The 27,271-nt window shown below is 35.2% G+C and overlaps 1 protein-coding gene across 22 annotated transcripts in view; it reads left to right on the top strand.

Annotated features, from left to right (window-relative positions):
* DLG1 (discs large MAGUK scaffold protein 1) overlaps window positions 1–27,271 on the top strand; it is a 270,922-nt gene that overhangs the window by 122,499 nt on the left and 121,152 nt on the right. For 14 of the 22 annotated variants that reach the window (XM_027537537.1, XM_027537543.1, XM_027537627.1 and 11 more), the window contains 2 exons: window positions 5,020–5,118; window positions 24,701–24,754. In XM_027537537.1, the coding sequence (XP_027393338.1) occupies window positions 5,020–5,118; window positions 24,701–24,754 (153 nt within the window). The remainder of the gene's footprint in view (window positions 1–5,019; window positions 5,119–24,700; window positions 24,755–27,271) is intronic. The other 8 variants (XM_027537647.1, XM_027537636.1, XM_027537620.1 and 5 more) reach the window with 1 other exon arrangement.

The following is a 27,271-nucleotide window of genomic DNA, read 5'->3' as shown; positions in this document are numbered from 1 at the left end:
TTTCTGTATTTGTCTATATATATTGAAAACCATGCTGTCATACGAGTGCCTCCAAATCTAGTCTAGAACCATAGATTTCATGTTGATTTTCTCCCTTTCCATGTTTGCAACTCCATTTTCTGATGTGAGGACCCTTGCTCCCACTATCCTTTATATATTTACTTATTGGATCAAGTCTCAGGTATGTCAGCAACCTCCTATCACTGTTGATGCTCTTAGTGGACATCCTTCCTACCCTGCTCAAGATCAAAGAGATATCCCCATCTTGTTCCACTGAGGCCTCTATACTTCATGCCAGACTACTGCTACTGCCACACAGATACTCTGTCACACTTGGGATCCAACAAAAATACCAGGCTGCTGCCACTGCCTGCCCACATGCAATACCCTCTTCATCCTGCTTAGACTCCAGCATCACTGTGCACCCATCCACTCCCTGCGCACGGATGCTGCTGCCTCACTCTGCTGACTTCAACAACCTGTGCTTGCCTACATCAAGATCCTGATTATATTCTATCATTGCTACCTTCTAGAAATCTAATTTTTGTGCTTCTGTTAATATGACAGTAAACCATCTGGAATTTTACATATGGTGTAAGGTAGTAGGGTAAGGGTTCATTTCATTTTCCATATGTATATTCAGTTGATTCAGCAGTAGTTTTCTAGAATAATTGAAGTATAGTTGATGAACAATATTATGTTGGTTTTGAGTGTACTAAATGATTTGATATTTGCATACATCATGAAATGATCACCACAATAAGTCTGGTAACCATCTCTCCACATACAAAGTTTTATGATATTACTGACCTTACTTTTTGTGCTGTATATTACATCCCTGTGACTTACATAACTAAAGGTTTATACCTCTTAATTTCCTTCACCTGTTTTGTCCACCCCCCCCAACTCACTCCGTTTTTGGCATCTGTGCATTTGTTCTCTGTATCTATGAGTCTGTGTTTTCTATCTATGTTTTCATTTGGTTTGTTTGTTTGTTTGGTGAAATCATGTGGTATTTGTCTTCCCTGTCTGACTTACTTCACTTAAATTCTTTTAAAACTATCTTTTTCTCTTTGTCATAAAATTAGGAGTCAGAATCTCTTGGGTTTTTCAAACATTTTTAAAAAGTTATAAGTATTCTATTGAAAATTGTTAGTATTTAAATTATTTATTTTAAGTTCATAATATGGAATTCAACTTTTTTTTCCCCCTATAGGAACAATGTATATTAATAGTGTCTGGAATCCCAAGTAAGACAGACAGAGACTTTATTCCTAATTTATTTTTAATTGTGATAAAATATATGTAACAAAATTTTACTGTTTTAACCTTTCTTAGTATACTTAAGTACAGTTAATTCAGTGTCAATAAATATATTCATGGTGTTGTGCAGCCATCACCATTGTCCATCTCTGTAACTTTTCCATCTTTCAAAACAGAGAACTCATTTAAATTGGTAATATTATAAAGAAAGAAAACAGGAAACAAAATCTAATGGCTTAAAATCTCTTTCTATGGCACCCCACTCCAGTACTCTTGCCTGGAAAATCCCATGGACGAAGGAGCCTGGTAGACTGCAGTCCATGGGGTCACGAAGAGTCGGACATGACTGAACGACTTTGCTTTCACTTTTCACTTTCATGCTTTGGAGAAGGAAATGGCAACCCACTCCAGTGTTCTTGCCTGGAGAATCCCAGGGACGGGGGAGCCTGGTGGGCTGCTGTCTATGGGATGGCACAGAGTCGGACACGACTGAAGCAACTTAGCAGCAGCAACAGGATATCCAGATAACAATAGTCTAGCAGATCTTTTCCTCGTTCCTCACGTTAACTTCTATGAGCTTAAGCTCAGTTGTAAAATAAAGAGGTAAACTTTATCCCTAGCTTCTTCAACTCTAATGATCTTATAAAAATCATTGAAATTTTTAGTATCTTTTTGAACAGTTAATGTGAAATGCATTTTCAGTTTATTTTCTAGAAAATGAGATGGTAAAATATTATAATTGTTTTTCTCTTAATAGGAATACATCTTCCATCCCTCAGCATGCATTACAGCATCACTATCTATCCATTGTCGACAACTGGAAAAGTAGAATTCAAAATAGAGGCGGGGGAAAAACCATTCATAATCCTGTCCTCAGAGGTTAACTTATCAAACATGTCTTTGCATTTTTTAAATAAAATTTTTATCTTCCCTTTTTTAGTTAATGCCATGCCATAGGCAATATCCTATATGACTTACAGACTGTTCTTACAGGTGATTATTAATCGATGCATAGTATTTGCATGCTAAGTCGCTTCAGTCATGTCTGACTCTTTGCGACCCCATGGACTGTAGCCCACCAGGCTCCTCTGTCCATGCAATTCTCCAGGCAAGAATACTGGAGTGGGTTGCTGTGCCCATCTCCAGGGCATAGTATTTAACCTTATGAAATTATTATTATTTGTACAACCATTCCAACACCTTATATTTAGGATATTTTGCATTTTCCCAAATACAATGTTCAAAAGAATATATTGAATATTAAGACATTTGCTTTTTAAATATTCCCTTAGAATACAGTTCAGTCACTCAGTCATGTCCAACTCTTTGCGACCCCATGGACTGCAGCATGCCAGGCTTCCCTCAAGATAGACTAACAGAATTACTAAGTCAAAGAGTTCAACATTTTTAAAGCTATTAGATTGCTTTTTGTAAAGTTTGTATGAAGTTATATATCCAACAGCACTGTGAAGGGACCTGCTTTCCTGTATTAAAATATTTTTGAGGTTTTTAATTGTGATAAAGTATATCTAACATAAGATTTGCCATTTTAACCAATTTTAACTGCACAATTCTGTGGCATCAGTTACATTTCCAGTATTGAGCAGCTTTTACCACCATCTACTTCCAACACCTTTTCACTATCTCAAACTTACTTTGTAACTACTAAGCAGTAAACTCCTTACGTTCCTCTCTCTCTTGCCCCTGGTAACTTCTAATCTACATGAATTTACCTATTCTAAATATAAGTGGAATCACAAAATATTGACCTTTTGTATCTGGTTAATTTCACTTAACATAATGTTTTCAAGGTTTGTCCATGTTGTGACATATATCAGAATTTCATCCCTTTTTTATGGCTTAATGACTATCCATTGTGTGTGTAGGTACACACACCATGTTTTGTATCTCTGTATCTGTTGATGGGTACTCTTGAGTTGTTGCCACCTTTTGGCTATTGTGGATAATGCATCACTGAACACTAGGGTAAAGTATTCAAGCCCCAGTTTTCAGCTCTTTTAAGTATTTACCCAGGAGTAGAATCGGTGGGTCATATGGTAATCCTAGGGGTAGTTTTTTTGAAGGACTTCCAAACCAAACTGCTTTCCATAGTGGCAGCACCATTTTCCATTCCCACCAGCAGTTTTTGATGATTCCAATTTCTGCATATCCTTGCCAACATTTGTTACTTTCTGTTTTTGTTTTTACTTTTTTATTATTGCCTCCTAGTAGTATGAAGTAATATGTCATTGTTACTTTGATTTACATTTCCCTAATGAATAATAATATTGAATAGATTTTCATGTGCTTATTGTTTTTTTTTGGGGGGGGGTTGTTGCTTTTAAATGTTGTAATAGTTTCTTCTGTACAATGAAGTGAATCAGCTATATTTATACATATCCCCCCTCCCTCTTGAACCTCCCCCTCACCCACTCCCCATTCCATCTTTATGGGTCACCACGTGCACCGAGCTGAGCTCCCTGTGCTATACTGCAGGTTCCCACTTTTTGTGTTACACGTCAGTGTATGTCATTCCCAATCTCCCAGTTCATCCCACTACCACCCCACCTCACTCCATGTCCATACATCTGCCTGTTCCCTACGTCTGTGTCTCTTATTTGTGCCCTGCAGATAGGTTCATCTGTACCATTTTTCTAGATTCTACATATATGCATTAAATATGATACTTACTTTCTTTTTCTGACTTACTTCACTCTATATGACAGACTCTAGGTCCATCCACATCTCTACAAATGACCCAGTTTTGTTCTTTTCTATGGCTGAGTAATATCCTATTGTATATTTGTGCCACATCTTCTTTATCCATTCATCCGTTGATGGACATTTAGATTGCTTCCATGTCCTGGCTATTGTAGTGTTGCTATGAACTTTGGGGTGCATATGTGTATCCTCTTTGGAAAATGTCTGTTCCAGGTCCTTTGCCCATTTTTTAATTGTCTTTTTATGGTGAGTTCTTTATCTGTTCTTCATGTGAAACCATCATCAGATGTACAGTTTGCAAGATTTTCTCCCATTCTATATGTTCTTTTCCCCTTTCTTGATAATGCCATTTGCTTCACAAAAGGTTTGAATTCTGATACAGTCTAATTTTTTTTTACTTCTGCTTTTGATACCATATTTAAGAATCCATTGTTATATCCAGATTTATCCCTATGTTCTAAGAATTTTGTGGTTTTAATGCTTATATTTAGGTCATCAGTTAATTTCCAGATTTTGTATAGGATATGAGGTTAATAATTCTTGTATAGAATATGTCATTGGTACAGCAAATATTTATGATTTAATCCAGGTAACAGAGATTGGTACTTTTACAAGACACCCTGTGTTCCATTTACATCTTTTTAAAAAATAATTGAATTAATCATGAGAGTAATTGATTCTTTGAATGCAAGTAAGCAAGTGGTCAAATATATCCTGAATGCTATAAAAATATTTGTAGTCTGTGAAGCGAGTGTCTTATCTCCCAGTGGAGGAGTATTGTTAAATCATTATATTTTATTATTTTCATTTAAACATCTAAAGAGTAGTCACTTATTTTAACTAGAGTCATTAAAATTATTATTGGTGGTATAATTACTTCTAAGAGCATTTTCTCATTTAAATTGAAGTAATATATTATTTTACCTATTTTAGTTATTTCTGAAAACTATAATTTATCTTTGGACAAAACTTTCTGTTATATGTTTCCCTTTTATTTTATATTTTTCCTGATTTTTTGTCATTGATGATTTTTAGCCAACAGAAGCTGTATCTCCCTCTTCTCCCACTGTCCCTGTGATCCCTGTCCTGCCAGTCCCTGCTGAGAATACTGTCATCCTACCCATCATACCACAGGTTTTTATTAGTTTCTTTTTTCTTTATAAAACTTTTATTTGTTCTTAATGGTTTCATTTGTATTCTTTTCAGATCATTTCAACTGTTTCTTTGTTAGATTTGGTAATACACTTTGGACTTTAAATGATATTTTTAGGGAGTTAAATATCTGGGATTTAATATAAGATGGGTTCAATATTTGCCATTTTATTAGGTTATCTACAAAAAAGATACATTCTCAACTTCATCATATGGAATCTCCTTAGATTTGTTATCATGCCTTTTATACATATAAGTCTGTTCAAAACAATTTTAAAATGTATTTGCTTTGGGAAATTTTATTTTCTACAGATAGTAAAAATAATTATCCCTCCTAATTTTGTACTATATGTGTCCTTTTATATATAGCATTTTGTTCTCCAGTATATGTTGATCTTCTTTGGAAATACTCAATCTTTCTGTCATTTGATAGGATAACATACTTCACATTTATTATTGAAAAATAATAGCTGATGTATATAAAGTATTTGGGAGCTCTTTATGGTATCTTTGCAACTTTTCTGTAAATGTAAAAATACTCTGAAATCATGAGTTTATCTTTTTAAGTTAACGTGTAACAGCCAAAAAATACAATGAGATAATAGCCAAATGTCAGAGAATCTGAATATTTGTAGCTTTCAGAGCTTTAATAGTTCCAAGGGATGGCTTGTTAAGAGAATAAATAACTACACTACCAACAGAGTTATCCAAAGGTAAAATCACAGTGGTATTAGTAAGTAGGATAATTGAGATCTTTCACACCAAAGGTCATTATCTCATTTTAATGTGTAAACAAATGGATCTTTAGGTAATTTTACTATTATTGACCTGTAGCATAAAATCTAGTAAAAATGGTGTTTTTTGCTGTGTCAAAATAAGTCCTATTAGGGGGAAAAATGGGTTATCACCTTTCATTGTTCTCATCTCAGTGCCCTTCTCCTCTCTTAAAAAGTGAAAATCAGAACATTATACAGAATAAGATTCTAGGGGGAAATACAGGTATTACAATAAAACTTATGAAAATCACAAAAAGTCAAATTATGAAACTGCCAAGAATTGAATAGATAAATCCAGATGGATATTTTCTGTACAGTGCAAAGAGAAATTGAATTTATAAATTATAAAATATAATTCTACATAGACAAAGGGTTATTGTAATAATGTAACATTCTTCAAAGTAACTAGGATTTAGTAGCACAGTATGTTTTGAAGTAGGAGACTTGAAAGTTTATTCTAGTCATGTCACCTCAGTTTGTCTTTTGATGTCATAATAGTTTTCTAAAACCCTTTGAAATTTTGAAGTAATTTCTGCTCTTATATTCAGTTAGGAATCAGTCCTCTCCTGTTCAGAAGTTCTCTTATTTATTCCAAGTGTCCCTAGCTCAGTATCACACTACACTTGAAAATTGTTTAGAGATTGCATAACCTTGTAATTATAAATAAAGAACTCAGATTGATCTGGTTTAGAATTCTAGTTCTACCACATCCTGCCCTCTCCAGTATTCTTGCCTGGACAATTTCATGGACAGAGGAGCCTGACAGGCTATAGTCCATGGGGTCAAAGAGTCAGACATGACTGAGCAACTAATACTTTTTCACTTTCCTACCACTTACTAGCTGTATAATTGAGCAGTTTACTTAACCTTGATCTCGTTACTCACCTGTTAACACTGATGATGATAGTAGTACTTACTTGAGATGTTTTACAGTGATTGAAAGAATAATATGCATATGCAGCTGGCACTTGATCTTGGCTATTTGTATCATTAGTGTTACTTCATATTTGCTTGAGACAGTAAACCAAGGAACAAGTTTAAAAACAAACAGGAGAGGCTTATTAATAGGGCAGCCTGGTGGGCTGCCATCTGTGGGGTCGCACAGAATCAGACATAACTGAAGCGACTTAGCAGTAGCAGCAGCAACCTCATTTTAGGTTTTAAATATACTTACAAAAGTTTATGTTGAATAGTTTAATAATTCGTTTTGTTTTACATGAGAAGGCTGTGGGTGTGCCTCATTTTGCAGAATAAGTGTATGTATACCTGAGTAATTGAGTATAACATATACATTATAAAATTAATAAAAGTGATTAAAATATTTGTCCCCAAATGAATTTTTAAATCCATATCTTATATATAACTTGATTTTAACATTTTAAATAAATACAATTTTTCTTCTAAAGATCTACTACTTTATACTTTGGATGCATCAGGAGATAATAGAAATAGAAACAGAAGATTTAAGATTTAGAGTCTAGTCCTGCTTTGTGACTCAAATTGTTTAACCTCTCTGAGTTTTATACTCCCTTCATCTATTAAAAATGGGGGCTAACACCTCTCTATTTGAAAGTGAGTTTGAGGACAGATAGCTAGAAAGATGATAAATTTTTAAAATATTGTCTTATATTATTTTTAGAACTTTAAACTTTCAGAGTACTTTTATATTGATCATGTCATTTAAATTTTATGAAAATATGAAAATTATGCTTACTATTTAGAGTGGTACAGAGATACATTGAATGGCTTTTATTTATTTATTCAAGGATAATTGCTTTATAGGATTTTGTTGTTTTCTGTCAAGCTTCAACATAAATCAGCCATTGGTATACATACATCCCCTCCCTCTTGAATGTCCCTTCCATCTCCTCCCCATTCCACCTCTTTAGATTGATAGAGAGCCCCTATTTGAGATTCCTGAGACATACAGCAAATTCCCATTGGCTGTTTATTTTACATACAGTAATGTAAGTTTCCATGTTACTCTCTCCATACATCTTACACTCTCCTCCCCTCTGCCCTTGTCCATAAGTCTGTTTTCTATGTCTGTTTCTCCATTGCTGCCCTGCAAATAAATTCTTTAATACCATCTTTCTAGATTCTATATATATGTGTTAGTAGGCAGAGGAACCAGAGATCAAATTGCCAACATCCGCTGGATCATGGGAAAAGCAAGAGAGTTCCAGAAAGACACCTATTTCTGCTTTATTGACTATGCCAAAGCCTTTGACTGTGTGGATCACAATAAACTCTGGAAAATTCTGAAAGAGATGAGAATACCAGACCACCTGACCTGCCTCTTGAGAAACCTATATGCAGGTCAGGAAGCAACAGTTAGAACTGGACATGGAACAGACTGGTTCCAAATAGGAAAAGGAGTATGTCAAGGCTGTATATTGTCACCCTGCTTATTTAACTTCTATGCAGAGTACCTCATGAGAAATGCTGGGCTGGAAGAAGCACAAGCTGGAATCAAGATTGCCAGGAGAAATATCAATAACCTCATATATGCAGATGACATCACTTTTATGGCAGAAAGTGAAGAGGAACTCAAAAGCCTCTTGATGAAAGTGAAAGAGGAGAATGAAAAAGTTGGCTTAAAGCTCAACATTCAGAAAACAAAGATCATGGTATCCAGTCCCATCACTTCATGGGAAATAGATGGGGAAACAGTGGAAACAGTGTCAGACTTTATTTTTGGGGGCTCCAAAATCACTGCAGATGGTGACTGCAGCCATGAAATTAGAAGACGGTTAATCCTTGGAAGAAAAGTTATGACCAACCTAGATAGCATATTGAAAAGCAGACACATTACTTTGCCAACAAAGGTTCGTCTAGTCAAGGCTATGGTTTTTCCAGTGGTCACATATGGATGTGAGAGTTGGACTGTGAAGAAAGCTGAGTGCAGAAGAACTGATGCTTTTCAATTGTGGTGTTGGAGAAGACTCTTGAGAGTCCCTTGGACTGCAAGGAGATCCAACCAGTCCGTTCTAAAGGAGATCAGTCCTAGGTATTCATTGGAAGGACTGATGCTAAAGCTGAAACTCCAGTACTTTGGCCACCTCATGCGAAGAGTTGACTCATTGGAAAAGACTCTGATGCTGGGAGGGATTGGGGGCAGGAGGAGAAGGGGCCGACAGAGGATGAGATGGATGGATGGACATGAGTTTGGGTAAACTCCGGGAGTTGGTGATGGACAGGGAGGCCTGGCGTGCTGCAATTCATGGGGTCACAAAGAGTCGGACAGGACTGAGTGACTGAACTGAACTGAATACAATATTTATCTTTATCTTTCTGACTTACTTCATTCTGTATAATAGGCTCTAGTTTCATCCACCTCATTAGAACTGACTCAAATTGTTCCTTTTTATGGCTGAGTAATATTCCATTGTGTATATGTACCAGAATTTCTTTATCCATTCATCTGTTGATGGACATCTAGGTTGCTTCCGTGTTCTAGCTATTGTAAATAGTGCTGCAGTGAACATTGGGGTACATGTGTCTTTTTCAGTTTTGGTGTCCTTCGATTGGGTCCTGGCTCAGACGGTAAAGCGTCTGCCTGCAATGCGGGAGACCCGGGTTCTATTCCTGGGTCTGAACGATCCCCTGGAGAAAGAAATGGCAATCCACTCCAGCACTCTTGCCTGGAAAATCCCATGGACAGAGGAGCCTGATAGGCTATAGTCCATGCGGTCGCGAAGAGTCGGACACGACTGAGCGACTTCACTTCTTCTTAGGGTATATGCCCAGCAGTGGCATTGCTCGGTCATATCATTCCTAGTTTTTTAAGGAATCTCCATACTGTCTTCCACAGTGACTGTATCAATTTACATTCCCACCAACAGTGAAAGAGGGTTCCCTTTTCTCCACACCCTCTCCAGCATGTATTGTTTGTAGACTTTTTGATGATTGCCATTCTGACCGGTATAAGTTGATGTCTCATTGTAATTTTGATTTGCATTTCTCTAATAATGAGTGATACTGAGCATGTTTTCATGTGTTTGTTAGCCATCTGTATGTCTTCTTTGGAGAAATGTCTATTTAGGTCTTTTTCCTACTTTTTGATTGGGTTGTTTGTTTTTCTGGTATTGAGTTGTATGAGCTGCCTGTATATTTTGGAAATTAATCTTTTGTCAGTTGTTTCATTTGCTATTATTTTCTCTCATTGCGAGGGTTGCCTTTTCACCTAGCTTATAGTTTCCTTTGCTCTGCAAAAGCTTTTGAGTTTAATCAAGTCCCAATTATTTACTTTCATTTTTATTCCCGTTAGTCTAGAAGGTGGGTCATAGAGGATCTTGCTTTGATTTATGTCATTGAGTGTTCTGCCTATGTCTTCCTGTAAGAGTTTTATAGTTCCTGGTCTTACATTTAAGTCTTTAATCCATTTTGAGTTTATCTTTGTGTGTGGTGTTAGGAAGTGTTCTAATTTCATTCTTTTACATGTAGCTGTCCAGTTTTCCCAGCACCACTTATTGAAGAGGCTTTCTTTGCCCCATTGTATATTCTTGCCTCCTTTGTTAGAAATAAGGTATCCATAGGTGCATGGGTTTATTTCTGGGCTTTCTATCTTGTTCCATTGGTCTATATTTCTGTTTCTGTGCCCATACCATACTGTCTTGATGACTGTAGCTTTGTAATATAATCTGAAGTCAGGAAAGTTGATTCCTCCAGCTCCATTCTTCTTTCTCAAAACTGCTTTGGTTATTTGGGGTCTTTTGTGTTTCCATATGATTAGTGAAATTTTTTGTTGTAGTTTGTGAAAAATGCTGTGGTAATTTGGTAAGGATCACATTAAATCTGTAGATTGCATTTGGTAGTGTAGTCATTTTCACAATATTGATTGTTCCTACCCCGAAATGTGCAATCTCTCTCCATCTGTTTATGTCATATTTGATTTCTTTCATCAGTGTTGTATAATTTTCTGTATACAGTTCTTTTGTCTTCTTAGGTAAGTTTATTCCTAGATATTTAATTCTTTTTGTTGCACTGGTGAATGGGATTGACTCCTTAACTTCTTTTTATTTTTCATTGTTAATATATAGTAATGCAAGTGTTTTCTGTGTATTGATTTTGTATGGCTTTTGAAGTTGCAGAAAGAACCTGGACTTTATAGTGAACTTTACCAATTCCTGGCCTCGCCTTTTCCTGGTTGTGTGATGGTGGGAACATTATTCAGTTTCTCATAGCCTCGGTTTCTCCAACCACATAGAAACTGAGCAAATAGCAATTGTGTAACAGATGCTAGTTCTTCCTACTGATGATATAATCTCTAAGATACTAGCCTATTAAATATACACCCAGAGTAAATACTTTTCTTTACAACTAGATTCTTTAGACCTTTTTTTAAAAACCAGTTCTGAGGAGCTATCATGTAATGAAAGTATTATTGAAATGCTTTATAGCTAATTTTATGTTTGTATGAAAAGTCTATGTTCATACTCAGACGCTTTGGAGACATTGTTTTTTGTTAATTATTTGTTACTGTTCCAGTCATGTAAATATAAAAATAAATATAACATTGTTCTTTTCCTCTGAGAGCCTACTATCTGTTCATGCAAGAGAGAGCAGATAACTCCCACATGACATGAGAGGAATTAAGGTTAGAGGTGTATACAGTATAGAGTATCCTGTTGCTTTTGGACAGTGCAGGTTTCACAGAACATATGAGTGTTGACCCTTAAATGATTTGATCATTAGTATAATCTAAAGCATGGCTTGTTACATTTTCACTTTAGTAGTGATCTTAAATACAATAATATATTTGGATTACCTTGATGGACCTTTTTTAACCACACACTATCACTTGACTGCAGTGCCGCTATTCTGTTTGTGTCTTGGATTTTTTGGTTTGTTTGTTTTTGTGTTATTTTCAAATTATTTCACACTTAAAAAGAGTTGCAAGAATTGTACAAAAATTTCATATACCTATGTCTCCCCCAATTGTTAAAATTTTTGCCTACCACATCTTCTTCATCATTTCTCTTCTTATATAATTGAGTATGATTTTTTTTTGTATACCAATTAAAAGGAAGTTTTACTCATGTCTCCTTACCCTAAATATCATATGGGTAAATATGATAAATATGATACTAAATGTCTTCCTGAGAAAGAAAAATATTGCTATAATATAGTGATCTAAAGCAGAAAGTTAGCTAGCCTGCCAGGCTCCTTTGTCCATGGAATTCTCCAGACCAGAATATTGGAGTGGGTAGCAGTTCCCTTCACCAGGGGATCTTCCCAACCCAGGGATTGAACCCAGATCTCCTGCGTTGCATGTGTGTTCTTTACCATCTGAGCCACAAGAGAAGCAACATAATACTACAGACCATAATTCTCTTTTGCCAGTAGCCTAGTAATGTTCTTTATATGAAAAACAAAAACAGCTCCTTTGTCCCATCCAAGACCACAGTTAGTGTTCATGAATCTACTTTAATCTAAAGTAGTGCCACAGTCTTTCATGTGTGTGGCCTTTTATAAGAGAACAGGCTAGTTGTTTTGTAGAATACCTGCAATTTGTGTTTGTTTGATGCATTTTATTAATTAGATTGAGGTCATTTTTTCTCCTTTTTTAATTGTTAATAGACACATAATGTATATTACACCACCTTAACTATTTTAAAGTTTACAGTTCAGTGGTATTAAGTACATTCATATTGGTGTCTATATATCACCATCATCCATCTGCAGAACATTTTATTCATTTCGCAGAATTGAAACTCTGTACCCATTAAACACTGAATTCCCCATTCCCCCCTCTCCCCCTCACCTCCCAGGTGAGGCCTTGGCAACTAGTATTCTACATTCTTTCTCTATGATTTTGACTCAAGTACCTTAGATAAGTGAATCATAACAGTATATGTCTGTCTGTGGCTAGCTGATTGCACTTAGCATACTGACCTTAAGGTTAATCCATGCTGTATACATATGTAGCACCAGAATATACCTTTTTTTTAAAGCTAAATAATATCTCATTTTATGTGTGTATCAGACTTTGCTTATCCATTTGTCAGTTAACAACTCAAGTTGCTTCCACATTTTAGCTATTGTGAATAATGCTGCTATGAACATGGGTGCATAGATATGTCTTCAAGATCCTGCCTTCAGTTCTTTAGAGTATATACCTGAAAGTATAGTAACTAGATTATTTTGTAACTAAATTTTTAGGGGAACCATCATAACTATTTTCCACAGTGGTGTAGCACTTTATATTCCCACCAGTGAAGTACAGTGGTTCCAATTTTCCCACATCTACAGCAACACTCCTTATATTTATTCTGTTTTCATATTGTCAGTCACACTGATGGGTATAAGGTGGCATCTCATTGTAGTTCTGATTTTCAGCTCCCCAGTGATTAGTGATGTTGAACATCTTTTCATGTGTTTATTGGCCCTTTGTATATCTTCTTTGGAGAAATATCTTTTACCCATTTTGAATTGTGTTGTTGGTTTCTTTTGAGTTTTAGAAATTCTCTGTATATTCTGGATATTAGTTCCTTATTAGATACATGATTTGCAAATATTGACTCCCATTCTGTGGGTTGTCTTTTTACTCTGTGGATAATGTCGTTTGATGCACACAATTTTTAATTTTTAGCAAGTCCAAATTGTCTATATTTTCTTTTGTTGCCTGTGCCTTTGGTGTTATATCCAGTGAATCACTGCCAAATGCACTGTCGTGAAGCTTTTATCTTGTGTTTTCTTCTTAGGGTTTTATAGTTTTAGGTCTTTTATTTAAGTCATGGTTCCATTTAAAATTAATTTTTGTATATGGTGTTAGGCTTCATTATTTTGCATTTGGATATCCAGTGTTTCAGCACTGTGTATTGAAAAGACTGTCTTGTTCGCATTGAACGGTCTTTATACCCTTAATAATTGAAAATAATTCGACTATATATATGTGGGATTATTTCTGCACTGTATATTCAATTCCAGTGGCATATGGCTGCCTTTAAGTTTAAGTCATCTAGCTTTGTCAGTTTTAGGACTATTTTGTCTATTCAGGTCCCTTGAGATTCCAAATGAATTTTTGGATGGGTTTTCCTTTTTCTGCAAAAAGACATCATTGTTATTTTGATAGGAATTGTATTAAATCTATAAATTGCTTTGGGTAGTATTGACATCTTAACAGTATTAAGATGTCATGAACAGGGGATGTGTTTCCATTTATTCCTATTGTCTTTAATTTCTTTCAGCAATGTTATAGTTTTCATTGCACAGATATTTCACTCGTTGGCTAAGTTCATTCCTAACTGTTTATTCTTTTTGATACTGTTGTAAATTGAATTGTATTTGTTTTCTTTCCAGCTTGTTTGTATATAGGAATGCAACTGATTTTTGTGTGTAGACCATTTACTGCCACTTTGCTAAGTTTATTAGTTCTAACAGACTTTTGTGTGGTTCCTTCAGAGTTTTCTACATATATGATCATATTATCTGCAAACAGATAATTTTCTTTTTTTCATTTGGGAAATTTACTTCATGCTTTACAGGGAAACAGGAGGGTCAGAGTACCCCTTGTTTTGGCCATTTTTAAAAATTTTGGAAATATGATAACACATTTACAAGAGACTTGGAAAATACAGAACATGGTTATATGTAGTTCCACTACATATTACAATTATTTTTTTGTAGTTAAATTAAGATTTTTAGTTGGAGTTTCAATATCAAAGTCTCAAAAATTAATAGAATGAATATACAGAGAAGTAGAAGGATGCAGTAGTCTTGAAAAGCACTGTTCACCAGTTCAACATAATTAAGATTTATACAGTTTTCATACAACAGTAGGATACATATTCTGTTCAAATTCCCATAGATTATAAACGAGGAGACACTGGAACATATCCAGAGACATAAGACCAGGTGCAAAAAATGGGTGGTCTAAAGATATTGAAATCATACAGAGTTTGTTCTCTTATCCTTGTAGAATTACGTTAGAGATCAGTATCAAAAGATACTTGAAAATAACCCCCATATTTTCAAATACAACGTAACATTTACAAAGAGAGATCTTTGACTTAGCATTGAAAACTTCAATAAAGTTAGAAGACTGAAAAAACACAGGGTGATTAAAGAGAAGAAAGCACTAAATGAGAAAATAATATCAGAGTGGGAAATTAATATCAAAGATACTTTAAAATCTCATGTATTTAGAAATTAAAAGTCTACTTTTAAATGATGGGTATGTCTAAGAAACCATAGCAGGGAAATAGAAAATATTTATTAATGGAATAAAAATTGAAAAGAGAATTTACCAGAATTTGTTGCTTGCAGCTGAAGCTGCTGAATAATTTTTCTTCTTATTTGTTTAATTGACTGATTTTCAATACTTTGTTGGATAGAAGTTGTGAAAGTGGGCCAGCTTGACTTGTTTTTGATATTAGAGGGAAAGTTTTCAGTCTTTCACCATGGAAGTACGTTTGCTGTAGGTTTTTCATGTATGACCTTTATTATGTGGTGGTTTCCTTATATTCTAAGTTAAAATATTTAATACTGTCACATACTTCCTGCATAGATTGAGATGATCATGCTGGGTTTCCCCCCCCGCCCTTCTTCTTTATTCTATTGATGTGGTATGTTACATTGATCAGTTTTCCTGTGTTGAATCATCCTTGCAATCCAGTAATAAATCCTACTTGCTCATGGTATATAAACCTCTTAGTATAATGCTGAATTCAATTTTTGTTGAGATTTTTGGATTAGTATACATAAGGGATATTGGTGTGCAGTTTTCTTATAGTGATAATGCTGGCCTTGAAGTATAAGTTGGGGAGTATACCTTCCTCTTCAATTTTGGGGCAGAATTTGAAAAAATTGATGGTAGTTCTTCACATGTTTGGTGGATTTCACCAGAAAAACAGTCAGATTTTAAGGGCTTTTCTTTGTCAGGAGATTTTTGATTACTGATTCAATTCCTTATTATAAAGTATTAAAATTTTCTCTTCATGATTTGGCATTGGTAGGAGTTTTTCCATTTTGTCTAAGTTATCCAGTTTGTTGGCTTACACTTGCTCATAATAACTCCTATAATCCTTTTTGTTTCTGTTGAATTAACAATAGTGTTCCCACTTTCATTTCTGATTTTAATAATTTATTATTCTCTCCTTTTCCCTTAGTCCATCTAACTAAAAGTTTGTCAATTTGTTGATCTTTTAAAAAAAACTATTGCCCTCATTTTCTCTAGTATTTATTTGATTCATTGGTTAATAGTATGTTGTTTAATTTCCACAACTTGGTGAATTTTCCAGTTTGCTTCTATTACTGCTTACTATCTTCATCCATTTTTGACATAAAACATACTTTGTATGACAACTTCCTTACTAAATCTATTGAGACGTAATTGTGGCCTAACATATGGTATATTCTGGAAATAATCCAAATGCACTTGAAAAGAACGTATCCTGTTGTTGGGCAGAGTGTTTCAAATGTGTCTGTTAGGTCAGATTGGTTTATTGTGTCATGTAAGTCATTTTTTTTTGTACTTATCTTTTGTCTGGCTATTTTACACGTTATTTTGAACAGGGCATTGAAATCTTTAACTATTATTTGTAAAACTGTTTACTCTCTTTAATTCTGTCGCTTTTTATTTCATAGATTTTGATGGTATATCATTAGGTACATGAATGTTAATTGTTTTATTTTCTTACTGTATTAAACCTTCTATTAATATGTAATGTCCTTTGTCCCTTATAACTTTTTTTAATTTAACTTTTATTTTATCTAATATTAATATGGTCACGCCTATCTTTTAGTTGCTAGTTGCATGGAATATCTTTTTCTATCACTTTCAACCTGTTTGCATCTTTGGATCTCAATGAAGTCTCTTGCAGAAAACATAGTTGGGTCATGTGGTTTTATCCATTCTGCTTTTTTTTTGATTGGAGGGTTTAAGCAATTTGCATTTAAAGTAATTATTGATAAGGAGAACCTTCTGTCATTTTGTTATTTATTTTCTATATTTATTACAGGTTTATTTCCTGCATTACTGTCTGATTTTTTGTTTGGTTGATTTTTTTATATATGTAGTGAAATGTTTAGATTCCTTTCATTTTTCTTTTTATGTATATTTGTAGCTAATTTCTCTGTGGTTACCATGGAGATTACATTTAACATCCTGAAGTTAAAACACTAAAATTTAAATTTATGTAGTTTAACTTTAATGATATATGAAAACTCTGCTCCTTTTAAACAGTTACATCCCCACCCCTTTCAGTTGTTTATGTCACAAAATTACAACTTTATACATTATATGTACAAAAACCTAAACTAACAATTTTTAAATGCATTCATGTTTTAAATTATGTAGAAAATGTGAAATTACAAAGCAAAGTTATTATAATATTAACTTCTGGGCTAGTAACTGATTTTAGTTATTTACTGATGTTGACATCACTTCTGTATGAATAATTCACTTTTAGACTAACTTTTAAAATATAAAATTCCAGGCAAGAATACTGGGGTGGGTTGCCATGCCCTTCTCCAGGGATCTTCCTGACCCAGGATCAGGCATGGCAACCCACTCCAGTATTCTTGTCTGGAAAACCCCATGGGTAGAGGATCTTGGTGGGCCATTGTCCACGGGGTGACAAAGAGTCAGACATGACTGAGTGACTAACATGTCCACTTCTTTAAAATATAGTTAAAAAAATATTAGTCTCTTAAATCATATAGATAACAAAAAGTGATGTTACAAAACACTATTAAGATAACAAAGCGTTTCCTTGTATTTATCCTTATTACCAAGGTCTTTATTTCTTCAGACACCTAGAGTTACTGTCTTGTGTCCTTTCATTTCTACATGTAGGATTCGCTTTAGCATTTTTTTCAGGGCCAGTCTATAAGTAATGATCTCCTTCAGCTTTGTTTATTTGAGAATGTCATAATTTCTCCCTCATATTTGAGAGATTATTTTGCCAGTTACTGGGTTCTTGATTGACAGTGTTTTTCTTTGAGCACTTTGAATATACCAGCCCACTGTTTCCTGACCTCAAAGGAGCTCTTGTATATTGAGTCACTTTGTTGTACTGCTTTCACCATTTTCTCTTTGTCTTTCAGCAGTTTGATTTTAATGTGTCTGAGTGTGAATCTCTCCAAGTTCATCCTATCTTGAGTTTTTTCAGCTTCTTTGATTGTTTATATTCATGTCTTTCATCAAATTTGGGAATGTTTTACCCATTATTTCTTCAGATATTCTCTCTTCCCCTTTGGTCTCTCTCTTCTTGGACTCCTGCAGTGTTTGTTGGTCTGCTTAATAATGATGGCCAACAAGTCTCTTTAGACTCTGGTTACTTTTCTTCAGTCTTTCTGTTCTCAGACTTAAGAATTTACATCATCCTGTCTTCAGGTTTCCTAATTCTTCTGCCTGCTCACATCTACTTTAGTGAATTTTTCATTTCAATTACTTTACTTTTCAGCTTCAGAATTTCCTTTTGGTTTCTCTTTAGGTTTTCTGCCTTTTATTGCTTTCTCCCTTTTGTTCATACATTCTTTCCTTGACTTTGTGCACCATGTCCTTTAGTTCTTTGGATATCATTACAGTGGTTGCCTTAAATCATTTGTCTAATAGATATGCCACCAGCTTTTTTTCAGAGACAGTTTCTTTTTTCTTCACTCTCCCTCCTTTGAATGGAACATGTGTTCCTATTTCTTTGCATGCCTTTTGAATTTTTTTGTTGGAAATTGGACATTTGAATCTTATGATTTTTCTGGAAATCAGATTCTCCCCTTTTCTAAAGTTTGCTGTTTTTTTTGTTTGGGGGTTTTTGATTGCTGTAGGCTCTTTGTGCTAAAAATTAGCTTATGAGTTAACCTTAAAATCTTCTCTAATTTTTTTTCTATGCCTGCACCTTCCCCAGGTATGCACAATGACTTTGTGATTTCCCTCATATATGTGGTTGTTTTTGAATATTCTAATCGTCAGTGTCTGATTCTCAAAAGGGGAAAATTATGGGAGGAGACAATTGCCCTTTAAATCTAGGAGTCACTTCAGCCAGAGGGGGAGGAATTTATATTACTTGGGGGAGGCTCAGCAATAATGGCCACTGTCCATGAGGTAGCTAAGAGTTGGACACGACTGAGCAACTTCACTTTGACTTTTCACTTTGATGCATTGGAGAAGGAAATGGCAACCCACTCCAGTGTTCTTGACTGGAGAATCCCAGAGACAGGGGAGCCTGGTGGGCTGCCGTCTATGGGGTTGCACAGAGTCGGACACGACTGAAGCGACTTAGCAGTAGCAACAGCAGCAGCAGCAGCCTCTTTGAAACCTCTGTGATCAGAGGCAGCAATCAGAACACAGATTCCCTATATTTGAAGAACAGGGTCCTTTTTGGCTGCCCCCTTCCTCCCTACTCTGCCCTGGCTTGTGCAGGCTTTGTGCCAGCTGCTGCAGGAACAAATTATGAAGAATGGGAATTGCGTAGCTGCAACACTGCTGAGAATTGAAATTGACTAAATTAACCACAGTTTGACATCTAATAACTTCTGGAAGTTGCAAGCCCTCAATAGACTACAGAATTCCAAAATACTTACGTCACACTGGCAATTGCATTTTGCCAGTACAATCGTCATCTAGGTGGAGAAGCAAATTTGTGGGACTTTTTATTCTGTCATCATTCCAGAATTCGTCCTATTTGTTTTTACAGTCACTTTAACTTATATATATATAGTGGTCACTAACGTGATAGCGTTGAACTTTCAATGCTGTGTGTGCCAAATTAGAATCCGAGATGTACTACTCTCTGGGGTTTGAGTTCTTTATTGGAGAAATACTTGTTTATAATTTAGTAGGAGAGAAAGAGAGCAACATTAAACCAATAATATAATGAAACTTCGACAAATGCTAAGGAGGAGAAATACAGTATACAGCATAAAAGCATTTTCTAAACTAATTTTGGCCTGTTTTTGAATAACTGAATCTTAGAATTATTTTAACACAAAATTTTTAAGATGTAATATTGTTCTCTGAAATTGGATTAGGATGCTGCAGTATGTTAACAGCAGCAGACTTATGAGGCCCTTTATTAATGAAATAACATTCTAAAAGTTGGATGATCAAAACTGTGTTTCTTAAGTCTTATTATTAATTCGTGGGTCATATTCTTTAGGGGTTGGTTAGTTTCTGTTTCTGGTATGTCCTGCCCCTTTCCTATCACCCTCCCCCCATTTCTAAGTGAATCTTAGGATTTTATTATTGTCTAAGTTGAGACATATACAGTGGTATATACTATTAGTAAGTATAATGGATTAGCAATAGGTTTCTGGGGTTTACAACAGTTTTTTGTTGTTTTTAATATCTCACACTCTATTAAAGTAATGCTCAAAATTCTCCAAGCCAGGCTTCAGCAATATGTGAACCATGAACTTCCAGATGTTCAAGCTGGTTTTAGAAAAGGCAGAGGAACCAGGGATCAAATTGCCAACATCTGCTGGATCATGGAAAAAGCAAGAGAGTTGCAGAAAGACACCTATTTCTGCTTTATTGACTATGCCAAAGCCTTTTACTGTGTGGATCACAATAAACTCTGGAAAATTCTTCAAGAGATGGAATACCAGACCACCTGACCTGCCTCTTGAGAAACCTATGTGCAGGTCAGAAAGCAACAGTTAGAACTGGACATGGAACAACAGACTGGTAACAAATAGGAAAAGGAGTACGTCAAGGCTCTATATTGTCACCCTGTTTATTTAACTTATATGCAGAGTACATCATGAGAAACGCTGGACTGGAAGAAACACAAGCTGGAATCAAGATTGCCGGGAGAAATATCAATAACCTCAGATATGCAGATGACACCACCCTTATGACAGAAAGTGAAGAGTAACTAAAAAGCCTCTTGATGAAAGTGAAAGTGGAGAGTGAAAAAGTGGGCTTAAAGCTCAACATTCAGAAAACGAAGATCATGGCATCCGGTCCCACCACTTCATGGGAAATAGATGGGGAAACAGTGGAAACAGCGTCAGACTGTATTTCTGGGGGCTCCAAAATCACTGCAGATGGTGACTGCAGCCATGAAATTAAAAGATGCTTACTCCTTGGAAGGAAAGTTATAACCAACCTAGATAACATATTGAAAAGCAGAGACATTACTTTGCCAACAAAGGTCCGTCTAGTCAAGGCTATGGTTTTTCCATTGGTCATGTATGAATATGAGAGTTGGACTGTGAAGAAAGCTGAGCGCCAAAGAATTGCTGCTTTTGAACTGTGGTGTTGGAGAAGACTCTTGAGAGTCCCTTGGACTGCAAGGAGATCCAACCAGTCTGTTCTAAAGGAGATCAGCCCTGGGTGTTCTTTGGAAGGAATGGTGCTAAAACTGAAACTCCAATACTTTGGCCACCTCATGCGAAGAGTTGACCCATTGGAAAAGACTCTGATGCTGCGAGGGATCGGGGGCAGGAGGAAAAGGGGACGACAGAGGGTGAGATGGCTAGATGGCATCACCGACTCAATGGACGTGAGTTTGAGTGAACTCCGGGAGTTGGTGATGGACAGGGAGGCCTGGTGTGCTGCGATTCATGGGGTTGCAAAGAGTCGGACACGACTGAGCGACTGAACTGAACTGAACTGAACTGAGTTGTCACACAGTCCTTTTGGTTAAAGGCATATCTCTTTATAGATGGAAGAAATAAGTTTCAATAATTAGTACTTGTGATTTACCTGTATATTCAAAGTCATTAAACAGTAGAGTGAGGTAGAGAGAGATCTAGAATCATGCTTTTTGATGTGTCATCAAAAAGTAACAACAGGTAACTTTCACATAGATTATCCTCAAGTCTTGTTGCTGTTATTTGATTTCCTCCCTAAGTAAAGCTGGTAATTCCATGTTATCTGTTCTGCTATCTCTCATCCTAGTTACAGATACCAAGGTCTTAAACTAGCCCAATTTGCTACTGTATTTTTTGTTTTAGTGCTCTTTATTTCAGCTATCTGAAAGTGGCAAATTCTGCGGCCAAATGTTTCTGTATCTCTTCCATCTAAATACTTGTTCTGGCTTTGGTGTTAAGGTATTGTGTTTTTCTGAGTTGTACCCTCCAAGCCCATTGGGCTACCTCATTCCTACCACCTCCAAGTTTAAGAGGGATGGATTACTACTTTGTCAGATACCATTTCTGTATTCTATAAGAATTTAGAAATCCTCAAGTTAGTAAGTAAAAGTATAATGTATTTTAAGGTAAATGTTTTAATTCTCTTCCTGCTAACACAGTCTTAAATATTTTTAACATTATTTTGGTGGCTGAACTTGAGGCCATCAGATCATGCCTCTTGAGCTGCATGTACACAGGCTCTTATTTTAGACTACATTTTGTGATAGGTCTTTTCAAATTGTTTAATCTGACAGTTTTGAATGAAATTCTTGTTAATCCTCAACTTGAGTTTCTGTTCAGTTTCAAGTCTATGCTTTCCCTTCAGGTGTGGTCATTCACTCAGATTCTTCTAAGATACATCTACAAATAAACTGATTGTACATGTATTAATTATCTAATCATATTCATTAAGCCGAAGTTATAAATTATTTTTACTAGTCTGTAATTCTTTTTTCAGAACTGAACTTTAAAATTGAATTTTATGATATGAATGCTAATATATTAATAACAGCTTTAACCCATAGTATTTTACAACTGCTTTCATTATTAACCTCTTAAAGCTGACTCAATATAATTGTTTTGCTGTAGTTTATGAAAAAATTCAAAACTATTCAAATAGAAAGGGAGTAGTACAGTGAACTCCCATGTATACTTATCACCCAACTACAGCAGTCCTCAATTCATGCACTTATATGATCTATAACCCTTCCTTCTCCTAATCTCTCATGGTCATTATTCTATCTTGAAGGAAATTTAACACTTTATATAATTTTTATGTATTTCAATACCAGATTTTTATATAACTAGAATCCAAAGGTAACATATACAGTGATGATGAGTTGGTGATCATGAGCAGCTAGGGTTGTGATAATTTTGGTATAAGTTAGATTTTTGTAAAAGCAAACTTTTTCCACCATATTTTTGGTAATAAACGAGCAGAGGAAGCCAGATGGTTTTCTTGCCATAATTTTTAAGGACTATAGCTTCTTTTGTAAGTTTAAATAGCCTTGTTCTTTCTTGCCTTCCTCTGTAATTGCTTAAGCAAAGTAAGGTGAAGTTGTACCATTAATTTTTTAATTTAAAAATATCAGTTTGAGACCCCAGTAGTCATTGGGAAATGAATTAATTCCTAATGTTCATAAAATCTCAAATGTCTCTCACAAATAGTATTTTTTAGCAATTTCACAAATAGTATTAGGTTTGATTCTCACTGAATCATTGGAAAATAGACTATTACTGTTAAAGGTAGGGCTGCACACTTCATGCATTGGAGAAGGAAATGGCAACCCACTCCAGTGTTCTTGCCTGGAGAATCCCATGGATGGAGGAGCCTGGTAGGCTGCAGTTCATGGGGTTGCTAAGAGTCGGACACGACTGAGTGACTTCACTTTCACTTTTCACTTTCATGCATTGGAGAAGGAAATGGCAACCCACTCCAGTGTTCTTGCCTGGAGAATCCCAGGGACGGGGGAGCCTGGTGGGCCACCGTCTATGGGGTTGCACAGAGTCGGACACGACTGAAGCGACTTAGCAGCAGCAGCAGCAGCACATAAAGTAGCTAGTATTATGTTTGTATTTAATACAGTATTCCCTACTCATTTTGTTTGTTTGGTTTTTTTTTTCCCAGGATTTTTTATTGTTTCAGATGTACAGCAAAGTGATCTAGTTATGTGTATATATATCTTCTTCAGATTATTTTCCAGGTTATTTTTAGGTTATTTTAATATGCTGAATATAGTTCCCTGTGCTTTACTGTAATCCTTGGTCCCCACTCATTTTTAACTTGCTGCTTCATGTAGCTTAGATGCATCCAGTACAATTTTTTACGCAAGCATATCTCTTAAAATTTATTTAAAGTATAGTCATTTCTTTGATTCTCTGAAAATGTCATTTGACTTGGTAATTATATATTTTAAAATATACAAAAGAAAGAATTTTAAGAGGAGTCACATCAGTTTTCTAGTATGTTCGATCTGGTTTTCATTTGGTAATAATTGCATTTTATTTTAAAAATTTTGTTGCACCTTCATAACAAACACTTTCCAGCTTAATCAGAAAACCAAGCTTTTTTCATCCTAAACTTAATTAGATCTATGTTACTCTGCTTGTGTTTTTGGGGGGATGGGGGAGTGGTTGACCCTTAATTGTTCTGTGAGTGGTCTAGAATAACAGATGAAAAGCAGTAATTGCAGTCGATAACAATTAAGGGCTTTTACATTGAATGTGTTTCTAATTAAAGTTTATGATGGATTTCTTTGTATGGCTCCTTTCCCCCAATGTTTAAACACAGTTCAATATGAGACAGAATTTTTTTTCTGGGTGATGAAATGTTGGAATCTTCAGGGGATCCTTGAGACTAGAAAAGAAGTGATTTCCAAGAAATTTGGGATGAGTTTTTTGTTACATGAGAGAATATTTGTGAATTTTTTTAGAAGACTGGTGAACTTCGCAAATCTTAACAAAATTGTGTCTGTTGTAGCAGAAATAATCATTCATTTCTCAAAAGCAAATGTAATAGCTGCCTATATATCTAATTCTTTCCATTGGTGCTGGAAACTAGATACATTGTTTAACATATGAAAACTTCATATAAAATTATAACTTAAGAAATAGCAAATCTTTCATATGCTTCTAATATTTGTGAACATTAGTATGTAATGTGCCAATTTTCCTGTTAAGCCTAACACATTTACAATTCTTTCTTTAAGGCAAATCCTCCTCCAGTACTAGTCAACACAGACAGCTTGGAAACATCAACTTATGTAAGTTCCATTCATCACCAAGTTTTTCCTGTTCAGTCTTTGATACAGATATCAAAATCACAGCATTATTTTCTCTAATACATTTTCCTTATGATGTTCTGTCACTGAGCTGTAATTGTTAAAGTAAATGAAACATACTATCCTTTTTGTTTTTTTGTTTTTCCCGTGCACTTACAAAGCAGAAATGTTGAAGTAAATTTCATTTTTAAATTAAAATGAACAGCTTTCACTATGGGCTCTCTCACCAGTGGTCATTTACACAATGGTATATAATCCGAGAGTCATTTTTGAAGTCTAATTGAGTGACTATGTTTGTAGTGAATGTGTTCTCAGTTATAACTTTGTAACTTTAAATTGATTACTCCTTCTCTCCAAACTTTTGTTAAAAAGTCTTCTTTCTCCTAAAGATAAATAGCCAGAATAGCAGAATCTTAACATTTTTCATCCCACCTAAAGTATCTTTGGAGATGTGTAAGTAGAAGTTACACCTGTGCATTTTAAAAAAATCAAATGGTGCATAATTTAATAGATTATAAAAATCTTTTTTCTCTCATTTTTGAACTGTAGTCAATTTTCATCTGTACTTTAAAACATTTTATTTGGCTTTGTATTCTGTGTATATTTATATGGGCATAGCAAATTTGGGGAGATTTTTGAAAACTTTAAATAATAATACTTTATACAAACCAAAAGTACTCTTCAGTCAGTGTCACCTTTCACACTGATATTGAATACTTAAGAAGAATTTTGTTTGTACTTTTGTTCTTCACATTTTATCCCTGTTCATTTGTTAAATTATGTTTTGCTTAAGGGCAGAGTTGGTAAATACTTTTATTTTAAAACCCTTTGAACTGGAAGGTTACTATGTAAGAACTAACAAAACTATATCAACAAAGAAAATAAATACACATGCATTTTAGAGATGTCAACAAATTAAAAGCAGGATTAACATACAGACAGCAAACTTAGTTTTTATGACACATTATTCAAAAATTAATTTTCCTGTTAAGCAGAATATGTTGGAAGTCTCTAAACCCATTCACTACCCATGTTGAGAAATTCTCTAGAAAGACTCACAAGGCTCAGCACCTTGTACCTACGGCTAAGATTTATTTATATGTAATAAGTCAGGATCCATAGTCAGATTATAAGGCTGTTTGTCTAGAGTAATACATCTTTAGATTTCCTTGTACTATCTTCCTCCCCAGAGGGGTCCACAGAGCACTGTTTTCACCTAGCAGTGAAAATGTAGCAACAAGTATTCAGTTTTTCTGCCCAGGGAAGCCCATTATTTGGGCTTCACCACAGTTATTTATTGGTAGTCGTTCACATAGACACCCTCTATCCAGTACATACCAAATTTCCAAGCTCCCAGAAGGAAAACAGGTGTTCAGCATAAAGTTCATTGTCTCTGCAAAGTCTTGCCAAGAGTAAACAACCCTTTCAGTGAGGGAATGGTGAGAACGCTCCTAGAATCAATTTCTAAAATGCCTACTAAGACTCTGCTAGCCATAGCAGCCTTGGGCCTGATATAGCAACCCTTTTCTCTACATAAGGCAATAAGATAAATTCCATTTTCTTAAGATTTTGTTCTATTTTATCATATTTGAAAAGCACTGTAAAATGTTTAGTAATATTCTTTGTGTCTAATTAGTTTAATTCTGAAATTTAAAATATGTTCCAGAATGGCTTTTAAACTTACTTGTTATTCCTCTGTTAAGTTCTGATCATTAAATAGTAGCTGTGAGTTGATGAATAAAATTAAGAAAACTTGCAGCTGTTGCATTATATATCACACTTTCCCCCCCTGGCTGCTGTCAAAATGCTTCCTAAAATTAAATAGTTAATTGAACAGGTAATGCATATACATTGTATAAAATTCAATATATACCACAGTATATCCAATAAAAAGGGAATCTTTCTTCACCCCTACTCCTAGTCTTCTAGTTCCTCTTGCCTAAGGCATAAAATGTTAAGAGTGCGTGTGTATGTGTGTAGGATATATATTAAAAGAACATGTATATATATGTATATCCTTGTATAAATATTTTGTGCATAAATAAGGATATATGTGTTTTCAAACTTTTCCCATACAAAAATCAATGCCCCATTGATAATTTTTGTATAGATGTTTTGTGTATATATGCAATTATATAATCTGAATATATTTGTATACATAGGTTGCTCAAAGGGTGTGTCAGTTTTTAGATTTGATCATTATTGCCAAATTTTACTTTCTAGCATTATGATTCAGAGAAGGCAATGGCACCCCATTCCAGTACTCCTGCCTGAAAAAAATCCCATGGACAGAAGAGCCTGGTAGGCTGCAGTCCATGGGGTCACGAAGGGTCGGACACGACTGAGCGGCTTCACTTTCACTTTTCACTTTCATGTATTGGAGAAGGAAATGGCAACCCACTCCAGTGTTCTTGTCTGGAGAATCCCAGGGACGGGAGAGCCTGGTGGGCTGCCGTCCATGGGGTCACGAGTCAGACATGACTGAGCGACTTCACTTTC

This window comes from Bos indicus x Bos taurus, chromosome 1 (genome assembly GCF_003369695.1).
Source record: "Bos indicus x Bos taurus breed Angus x Brahman F1 hybrid chromosome 1, Bos_hybrid_MaternalHap_v2.0, whole genome shotgun sequence".
NCBI lineage: Eukaryota > Metazoa > Chordata > Mammalia > Artiodactyla > Bovidae > Bos > Bos indicus x Bos taurus.
This window is presented reverse-complemented; position numbering and strand designations above follow the sequence as displayed.